The 11,035-nt window shown below is 37.2% G+C and overlaps 1 protein-coding gene across 2 annotated transcripts in view; it reads right to left on the bottom strand.

Moving 5' to 3' along the window:
• The window catches only part of SEMA3C (semaphorin 3C), a 58,748-nt gene that overhangs the window by 4,938 nt on the left and 42,775 nt on the right, over positions 1-11,035 (bottom strand). For both annotated transcript variants that reach the window (XM_029084603.1, XM_029084602.1), the window contains 4 exons: positions 8,680-8,768; positions 6,449-6,490; positions 4,766-4,923; positions 1,725-1,792 (listed from right to left, as the gene is read on the bottom strand). In XM_029084603.1, the coding sequence (XP_028940436.1) occupies positions 1,725-1,792; positions 4,766-4,923; positions 6,449-6,490; positions 8,680-8,768 (357 nt within the window). The remainder of the gene's footprint in view (positions 1-1,724; positions 1,793-4,765; positions 4,924-6,448; positions 6,491-8,679; positions 8,769-11,035) is intronic.

Below are 11,035 nucleotides of genomic sequence, written 5' to 3'. Positions count from 1 at the left end.
GGGGGGGAGGGTGATAGAGCAGGCTGTGTTTGGCTGCAAGCTGCAAGCAAAAGGGTGAATCCACCCAAACCTCCACAACATGCAACCTATCATGTTTAAAGGCTTAATTTCAATATTATGGTTCCCTATGAACTTGGAAGGTTTTTTGCTATTGCCCGACTCTGCTCTTTTGTCCTTTAGGTAAATTTAATTTTTTCCCCAAACGTAGTAGTTTTGCTATAAATGACTTTAATTATATTTTGAAAGAGTCTAAGTTGCTGTTTCTTTTTATCTTTTTTTTCCACTGGGGAAACAACTGCCATCTACCTATGCTATATCCCACTGCTGTCACCAAAATATCCTTTGTAGTTGCTAAAACACATAAACCTATAAATACATCCACATCTGAAAAAAAATGGTTGGAAAACAAGAAACCTGTTTCACAAGATTGTCAAGGTTTAAATATTTGTTTCCCCTCAGCCCAGAAAGCAGACAGTTGATTCTCACATTTTCCACATTGAAAGAGGAGACATCCACCCTTGGGAGAGACAATGGGTGGATGGTCACAGCACATGCCTGCAAGGTAGGACATGCAGCTCAAGTTACTTCATGATTCAGAGCCTAAGTTTTAATAAATAGAAGTGCATACTCTAATGGTGGGGTCACCTTTTGTAATTAACTGTTCAAGCTATTCAGCTTCATTTAAATGACCTCATACTAAGTCATGGGGAAAGACCTGCTAGCACTGTAGATGGCAGCTAGAGCAGGATTATCCACTTGTGGGCTCAGGGATCTACACCCAACTGACTGTTATTTGTTTTGATCCAGGAGATTCTTCTGAGACCCAGCAGATATCATTTCAGTGGAATTATTTTAACTGTAAGCATTGTCATTTTACTCAAAAAAATAAATTGAAACTTTACAATCAGGTCTACTATTTGGTCTCCAGATGGTACAGATGAGAACGCACTTCAAAATGCAAGCTCAGAAACAGAGGTGAAAGGAGCAAAATTCTCTAAAGTGTATCCTTGGTTTGATGGCATACATTGCCACCACCTATCTCAGACATGCATGACATTGAAGAGGATTAAGCTGCCTTTATGTATGTGTCTACTCTTACTATGACTTTGACAATATCTGACTGGTGTCCATCAATCTGGAGAAAGTGGTAGCTGGGAGGGAGGAGTATTGGCTCCCCTGTCCACCTGCACCATGTCAGGCTGAGTAAACAGTTGCATAGCTGTAAATAAGGGGCTTCATAAAGAGATTAGGTATGGTTTATTTTCCCAGGTAAAGGGAGAAAGAAATAATAATAACTCAAAAGACCGGTTGAACACCTACTGTTTGATGAAAGATGTGCTCCGAAACACATAATGGCCTGAAATATGCAGAATAATTCTGAGGTCCAAGACATACATGCATGTAGAGGAATTAATAAAGACTGAACGGATTTAGAAGTAGAACAACCCTCAAATTAACTTTACACGTTTCTAGTCAACACTGTCAGTTTCTCATTTCATGTATGCTGAACTATGTATTTCATGGTTCATCATTTTATTGTATTTTATATGCAAATTTAATGTAATTGCAAGGAAAGATGTTCAAATCAAACCATAAGAAGACTCAGACTTGGAAAATAATTATGCTTCACCAGTAAACCACACAGATAATATGAGTTCTGATGAATCACATAAAGGAAAGCCATGCATTCTTTATATAGCATGAGGATCTCTAAATTACAGTACCTTTCAGGTTGAAACCTCGGCACTGAGTCAGAGGGTTTCCATGTCTCACATCTTGCCTACGACTCCTCCTGAAATATTTTGTAAAAACAAAATGTTATTCCAAGATAGCTACACTGCAAATGAACACTTTTTTATTTGCGGGTTTGTTGTTTTTTTTTTACTAAATCAACTGTTAGGCGTAGTTCATGACCTACTGTGAGTGTGCTTTACTCTTGGCAGGCTTCCTAGAGTAAAGATACTATTTAAGTGAATAATCTGTTTGCTGAAGTTTATAAAATGGTTGTTCTTTTGGTAGGCAAAGTAGTTTTGCAAAGAAGGTATAGAGACAGAAAGGTTAGAGGTGATGCATAAAATAGACATATGCTCACTGTTGCAAGATCTAGTAGTCAAAGCCAGAACCCTTAGTTGGGACTCTTCATAAAGGCAAGAACCTAAGAATGAGATGCACAAGGGTTACAGTGTTCATATCTAATGCACCAATAGAAAATTACGATGCAGGAAATGATCCCTCCTTGATTTTGTCAGGCACAAGTTTGGTAACAGAGTGACTGAAGTATTCATCTAGAATGGTGGACAGCTATGATTCAGTTCTCTATTCAGCTATGATTCTGTCCTCTACTTGTATGTGACTATTTCCACAAGATACTCAAACTCTCCAAGTCTCAGAATACTTCTAAATGGGACTTTGTTTTATTATCTGGATGACAGATGCAAAATCATGATTCTGTAGTAAACTAGCTAGGGAGCTTACTGGGATTGGGAATATTGGCATTTCAGTCCTCCTCGGCTAGGAGGTCACAGCTCACAGAATTCAGTGCTTTAAAATCTGGTACCTGTTTTGTTTTTTTTTTTATGATACATTATTTTGTTTGAAGAATATTCTGTAAGTTAGTTCAATATTTATCAAGTTAAATCAAAAAACATATTGGTGATAGACAGTTGCAAATGGAAATGGATGCTGCTGGGATATGTAATAGCTGTATTCTGAACTATGCACTAGTGACTTGTGAGATCAGAAACCATAAAAAGCCCCTGGAGCTCCAGTATCATTGAGTGAAGGGTGATGTCTTTGTGGTCACATTATACCAGGTGCTGAACAAAAACCCAGAGACAGTGTTTATAATCCTGTGTCACCTGATCCTTCTCTGCATTGTTTTAAAAGGAAACATTTGAAAGGTGATATTTGAAAGCAGTAATTTCTGACATTCCAAGTATATTTTTGATGTTTACTATCAAAAGTATTTAATCTTATGCCTTCGGATCTTAACCTCTGTGAACTATTTATGCGAGTCAAAGGAGACAATGAAGAATTTCTGAGTGAATTTCAGGATTTCTGTGCTACCATGAGCTGCTCCACGCTGTCAGAAATGGCATACAGTTTGCACTAAGCAGAATGTAAACTTACAGTTTGATGTTTATAAAAAAAATGGTTGAGAAAGTGGTGTTTAGAAAATAAAAATAATCCTGTCAGGTGTTTACAGGTAAATCAGTCTTGAATGAGGAACAACAGCAATCCATGGGAGACAGAAGTGTCAAAAGAAGGAAATAAGAAATGTGTCCAGCAGATACGACTGTCTAGACTACAGGATTTGGCTCTAATTACCAATGTTTTCTCCTTCATAATCTCTCTTGTTAGATAAAGGGACAACTCATTTCCTTTATATATGAAAAACAGATTTTTTTCCGTACAGTTTTAGGTGTTTATTTTTGTTTGACATAAAAAGCAAATTGCAAACAAAATGTCAGTATGAAAGCAAGCCCCAGTGGAAATAACCCTGGGTGTATATAATGGGGATAGCAAGGAATCCACTGGAAACTACACAGACTGAGCATATTTGTGTCCTGGTTTTATAACTGCTTATTATATCTTTCGGCAGCTATGTTAGTGTAGGAGTTAGGTGGTCTGAGACTTGGGGATTTTTCTTTTGTTTCCTCTCCCCTGTCCTGTCTTTTGACCTTTGTTCCATGGAAGAAAACAATCAGTTTACAGTCCGGAGGCTGAATATGCTGAGTGAAAACCCCAGGTGTTTTACCAATTGCTACATGGCCAGGTTAGGCTTTACCTTTTAATCTTAAATAAGGAATAAGTCAAGAAAACTTTGCAATAACAAAAGTAATTGTCTTTAATCCCAGGGGATGATATTGTCATCAGCCGGTTGGGTCACTGCAGCACAGCCCATCTTTGTGTTTCTGTCTACCATCTCCCTCCATGCAGGTAAAGGAGTGAAGTCCATTAATTGTACCTGGCCTTCTGCATCTGCAGCTCAGGTGTGAGAAGTGAGCACTGTGGCACATAGTGGGTAAAGCTGTGATATACATCTGAAAGGTTTGTCTCCTCTGCAGCGGTACCTCATTGTGTATTCTGTAGCTTTGTATATGAAGTGAAACCTGAGTAATACAAGAGCTGAATACAGCTTCCTGCTATTAAATATTTCCCTTGGGAAGAGGAAAAATGCTCCTGTTTTGCATAAGAATTATGAGATGGACTATTAGCTCTGTTGTAAATTAAAGAGAAATTGCTTTCCCTGTCTACTTTAATAAATCTCATGTCAAAACCCTCAAATCTGCAGGCATTACACGGAAATCACATTTGCCTAAAATTATTCTCACTTAGGAGTAAATGAAGAACAACAACAAAAAAAAAACAACCCCAAACCCCAATTTTATTCCTTAGACAGCCTGAGAGATATTTTGCTGTATTTAGGGCTATCATAATTACATCCATAGTGAGCAACTGAATTTAAGCAAAGGGAACAAATGTTTCACTGATTTTGTGTGCATGAGACAGAAAGATTAATATTTATGATTAGGAATGTTTTTTTTTTTACTTTAAATATGAAAAGACAAGCTCTTTATCATACACTCTTGCAGCATACACTCCTAGGTGATGAACAAAGCCAAGCATGAGAGGTAAAGAGGCACTGTTTGTACATGCTCCTGAAAGGAATGGCATCCATTACATTACAACACCCCATAGCTACAGAGCCCAACAAAAGCTGCCTTTCCTCACAGACTTCACTGGGCTGCTAAATGCTGCTTACCTTTTCCCTGTGGGATAAAACCTGGAGCAGGAATTGCCATCCCAGGCACAGTAGGGATCTCGGGCTAGGCAGCAGTCAGCACAGGCAGTGCCGTAGATGTGGCAGCGATGCAAGGATACCTGAGTGACTCCTTCATTTGAGCTCACGTACAACTGTTGCTGCAGAAGGAAATGGAAAGATTTATTTCATTTTCACCTGAGACTTGGCTAACACATCTAAAAACCTTTAAATTAATTTTGGAATTAACTCAAGACCAAGAGGGGAGCCACTAATATATATAAAGCCAAGATAAACAGAAATCTCCCAGGTGAACAGAGCTATAATATTTCCACCTTCCTGTTAGAAAACACTTAGAAACATGGGGGAATGTTAATGTTTTTTGGACACTGAGTGTCATTGTTCTGTTCTGGGGCAGACAGGAGCAGTTAATATTGCTCAGATTTGAGAACTTGGTTCTTATTCAGTGAGGATTATTGGCTCAAGCTTTTGAACTAAGTATTTTCTCTGCATATAGTCACTTTAATAAATATTATGCAGAGTTCCTAGTTCGATTCTCCAGTGCATGGATTTCCAAGACATAAACCATAGAGATTAGGTTGAGGCTTAGGGACAGATTCTGATAGCCAAATATACCTGGAAAAATAAGCCAACAGAACTTTTGTAATAAATGAGAGCTTTTGCAAAAGAAGTTCAAAGTGAGTAGATCATCACAAAAATCTGGGCCAAAATGACTATTTGACTCAGAAACAATTAAACAATTATTCTTAAAATATAAATTAAAATTGAACAAAAACTTGGAAACACCTCTGATCTTTTTGACATAAGACTAAAACTGGGCCTGATCACCTGGTTGTCCTGTATGTGCCATGTGATGGCACTCAGGATGATCTGTTCCGTAACCTTGCCTGGCAGCAATGTCAGACTGCCTGTAGTTCCTTAGATCCTCCTTCCGGTCCTTTTCGTAGATAGGTGTAACGTTTGCTAACCCCCAGTCCACTGGGACCACCCCAGTTAGCCAGGTCTGCTGATAAATGATGGAAAGTGGCTTTGTGAGCACTTCAATCAGCTCCCTCAGTGCCCTGGGATGGATCCCATCCAGCCTCATAGACCTGTTTACTTATTATTTACTCATTATGTTTACTTATTGGTATTGTTGTAAAATATTGAGTAACATGTTGCTTGCAAAATCATGGAATACATATTTTTAGTTTCAGTGTTTAACATTTCAGCAGAAATCCTCTCAGCTGTTTTCATAATTCTTATCACCATTGTTATTACTAATAAACAAACATACATAATTGCACCATGGACCCAACAGCCCCAACACTGCCTTTTTCTATTGACCAGACTTCCAAGGGAAAATTTCTATCTAGGACTTACAGGAAAAAAGGAGGCAAATTTCCTTTTTTAGTACTTTTTTTCCCCCTACTTGTCAAATAAAGCAACAAAAAAATTTATACTTTCAGTGAATTAGAAATGATACATAATGAATAGAAATTGTTTTATCTTACTGGCTCTGGGGCACGTGAACAGCTCATGTAAACTTCAGTCAATTTTCACCACATTCATTATGGAAAATGTCCTGCCTATATTTAGTATGCTGCACAATTGGTATTCCAACATCTTTAAGTCAATTTATTTCTCAATTAATAAGCACTAAGTAAGCATTCCACTTTTCTTTACCTTTTTAGATGAAATCTTCATTGTCGTTATAGGAGAATTACTCTGAAAGACAAAATCCCAAACTGCATTTAAAGGACTCTCTTGTTAAAATACTGTTCCAACATTAAAATGTAAAATTCAATAAAACCTAAGTCATATCTAAGAAAAGTATAACCTTTCATATCTTGGAAAGGCATCACTCACTCCTACTAATTTTTTGCTATTTTCAGAACTAAACCAATGACATAAATACAAGTAATGTCTCACTGAATGTATTGGATAAACTCAACTGCATGATTACTAATCATGTACATCAACAAGTTTTTGTGCAGTTCTAATTAACCTGCATCTGTGTTACCTCAGCAATATAGGAGCAATGTGTTTTGAAGCCATTACTCTCACTTTGTAACTAGAAACAATGATTGTTCTTTGACAATTATGATAAAGAAAAATCATACTATAGCTCATACATATTTACCACATGATCCAGATAGGAGTATGTCATAATTCTCCTACATATTATGTATGGTGCATACATTTTGGTTACTATCCAATATATACTTTCAGATTATCAATGACTAGAATATTAAAAATGGCATGTGTGTTCATTGAATGTTTCTTTCCCAGAGACAGTACTGTATACTACTGTGTGTCATCACTGCAGTCTATTACTCTCTGTGTCCAACTCAAATATTAAAGAGCTGGAAAAGGAATTATCACATTCATTGCCTTAAGCAAGTGAAGCATTTCATTATTCTCATCCAAACAAATGATAAAATTGATGGTAATAAAAATGTTCAGCATTTTTTTAAGATTTAGCATTTGCTCAGTCACAAAGGAAAGCCATAATGGTGGGCCAGGATTAATTGCAGTGGACTACAAGCAGAGCAGGGAGGCCAGGACTAGAAAATCTGGCTGTGAATCATGTGAATTGGCAGAGATTTGATGGGCTTTAGAGCTGCTTTAGTATTTAATGAACTGTCTGGAGACTCAAGGTCAAATGCAACACTGGATCTGATGCCACATTCTTATTTCCTTGCTTATACTCTGGAAAGGAATCAGTGCCTTGCTTACTCTCAATATTTACTAGCACAGAGACAGTGATCTCATTCCCCCTCTCTTGGAGAGACTCATCAAAATACTGCCATGCTGCCCGCACAGATTGCAGTGGCAGAGGTTATGGTATAATGATTTTTAGGTTTCAGGATAAAAAAGTCTGTGCACAGAAGTCCAGAAACAAGGTTTAGTGTCAGGATTCCTCTCAGTCCTCCTATCTGCTTGCTGTATTAATTTACCTTTCAGTAGATAGAACTGGTAATACTTGGGTGAAGGGTCCTCTTTAGGTCATATTACTCACATGTATCTTTTTTAAAGGGAAGTCTTCAAAAAAAGCCTAGGAACACTAATTATGCCTTTATGAGGGTTAACACAAGAGTATATCCCTTTTCTTAAACAAATTGTTAATGCTGCCTGTGTAGACAAAAAAGCTTGCATTTTCCTTTTTGCATCCCCTCGATGAAATAGAGAAAAGCCCATGACAAAAGCCTTAACTAAGTTTATAGATGCATACTAACATTTACCCTGAGACTACTTGTTTTAACAAATAGCCCATTAAAAAATTTGAAAATAATTTTTCAACATGAGGGTGAACATTTTCTTGAGGTTATTAAAAGCTGCTACATGCCAGAGTGATTGACAGAGGCTATTCTCTTATTTCTCCCCATAGTTGTTTGCATTTCTTTTCAGTTTACATTGTGTTACGCTTGTAGCTTTCTTGACTCCAGAGGCATGTGGCTTTGAAGAACTGGAGTTAAGCAAAAACAACGTAAGTTTGCTTCCATTATGCAGCTCAGAATCAGGAAAATTATCAGATAATCAAAGAAGTACAAAAATCTTAGATTCCATCTGTAAATAGCGACAATCTCAATACATGATGCCAGTGATAAAAGTTGGGAGCCACTATAATGTGACCTAATAAAAAAGTGATTAGCAAAATCCTTCTAGCCAGTATAACAATATAAAAAATAAGCAACTTAAATACAGGGAGAAAAAAACCCCAAAAAAACTTAAGCTAGCTACAGCCTTCATAACAGTGGAAATTTTATATTCTTCTTTGGGTGAGTATCAAGCTGACAGTATGCACATTAACTTGATCTTTTATCAAGTCACAGTTGCCGTTGCCAAAGTCTCTTAGAACAAAGTGTTTGTGTGAACATACACATTGGAAGAGTAAAAGTAGGAGCAAGCCAAACCTGAAAAACCTCCAGCTCTTCTAAAATGAGTTCTCCACTTGCAGAGAAGTTGGTGGGTAGGACAACAACTTTTTGTACTGTTCCTTGATCTGGAAAAGGTGAGAAAAAGTGAAACCATGTGGCTGAGAGAGAAGGAAAGAAAAAAGCAGATACACCATTATCAATTATGAAAAGAAACCATCAGAGCAAGCACTATGACAGAGAAAAGTAAGAAATGTTCAGTAATTTCTAGGGTTTGAAGTCAGAAAGAACCATGAGGTGATTCCTTATATAGGAATACTCTATATAGTAGTATTATTATATATGAACATGAAGAAGTCATGGTAAGATTGAAGTTACTACCATTACTGTTACCATTGTACCCAAAAAGATAAATCAAAATCATTATCTTCTTTTCTAGTTGCTGTACAGACACACAGACAAAGGCAGTATCTACTCTAATGATCTTAAAGTAAAAACACAGCAATATAAATAGGTAAAAAGAAGCTACTGAAGAATTTAATATGTATTCATATTCATTAATGAAACATGACAATAGATGGCATGAAAGGTAAACCTTCCAAAGAATAACTCTAACTACACCTAAACACAGTAAGATGCAAGCTTTTTTTTTTCAGGAAAGTCAAACAATAATCAAGTCCATTACACATTGGTAGGAGTTAATATCTTGGCCCATAAGGAAAAAAGGAAAAGCAAGGTGAAGATATTGTAGATAGTCCATCATGGCTGCCCTCTCAAAACACAGTTCCAAGCCTCCCAAATTCACTCAGATCAAAGGAGTAAGAAGTAAGAAGGATGGTGCAATGGCAGTGTTTTTGCAGTCATGAGTGAGACCAAAGGGATATTTGTGACTTATTTTCCAAATTTGTTATGTGGAAAGGATAAATGAGATGGAGAGGTCCATTTGTGAAGGTTCTTAAAGGCTGAGACAGCCACTGAAGTATTTCTGATGTGGCAAAAAAGGCAGATTGTGGGAGAATCACAAGGACAAGCATTTCTACTTGGAAAAAGCACAGCACATAGAATTCCTCTTGCCTGAAAGGCCTGGAAATTAGTCTGAGTATAATAAATTTATTTCTTCAATATTGATTCTGAGGAATGAGAGCACATGGTATCAATTCTGTTTGGCCTGCAAAAGTTTTATAAGCAATATAGACCTGTGCAGTTAGTAAAACATTAGTATAGAACAATATAGGTAAGTATCTACATGTATTTTTATGAATTTGTGACTGAGGAAAGGAAATCTCAGCTTCCTGTTTGGCAATTCATGATGCAGACAACGTAAACTGAAAAACAGCAATTTTGCTTTTGCTTTTAAGGTCAATGAGTAAATTCCATAGCTGGAGCTGCAGGGCAAGTTGGTTACAGTAAATAATTTACATCTTCTTATTTCTCTGAAGGATGTCAGTAAATAATAATATATTTTATTTTTAAAAAATAAGGTTTACAGCCAGAATATTGATATGTTATGACCCGACCACACATGGAGAGCACATTGCAGCATTTTGTCATTAAAAAAAAAAAAAAAAAAAAGAAAAGAGAAATTGAAAGCTGACAAGACTTAAAAATGTGTAGCTATCAATTGTACATGCTCAGGGCATGTTAGGCATGAATTTTTCATGAGAATTTTCTGTGGAGAACATTTATTCTCATTATACAATGGCATGATAAACCAGTTCCTTCCAAAGAAACTTTACTGAAACTAAATCTTGTGATAGCACAGCTGTGGTCTAGACTGGGTGCCAGTATTAGCAAAGCTATGAGAACCTGAGAGAGATTTACTAACTGTCAGGACCCATCAAAGCTTTACACTGCTGTAGATGAATCTCTCCTTGGAGCTAAGGAGAAGCATGTGTGTGCACGTGTGCATATGTGTGTGCATGTGCACACGTGTATGTGTATTTCTGCTCCTACTAAAGTGAATAGCCCATTCCCAAATATACCCAGCATAAGCCCAGCCTACCTCTGCTTCTTTGCATCCTTTTATCAATGTCCTCTCTCTAACATTAAAATATACCATACAAAATACTGTATCAGAAGTGCAGGAAGGAGTTGCAGACTATTGTGATTTTTTTCAGCTGCCTGCAAAGTGCCAGCTACCTGTAACTCTGACATACAGGGCACTAAGCATGTTGACAGTGACCTTACCTGCAAAGGAATGTGCGGTTTCTGAGCCTCTGAAGAACCGGTTTATTTCATTGATCCATTAGCACATGCCACACATTTAAAATTCCTAAATTGTCTTTGGTCCTCAAACATCGCCCCAAACTGAAATCAGAACCTGAGGGGAGATGTTATCCTGGGAACTGGCACAGAAAATACTGATAATGCCTGACGCCAAGTCCCTATGTCCTAA

This window comes from Antrostomus carolinensis, unplaced genomic scaffold (genome assembly GCF_000700745.2).
Source record: "Antrostomus carolinensis isolate BGI_N321 unplaced genomic scaffold, ASM70074v2 scaffold2944, whole genome shotgun sequence".
NCBI lineage: Eukaryota > Metazoa > Chordata > Aves > Caprimulgiformes > Caprimulgidae > Antrostomus > Antrostomus carolinensis.
The sequence above is the reverse complement of the archived record's forward strand: the minus strand, read 5'-3'. Positions and strand labels throughout refer to the sequence as shown.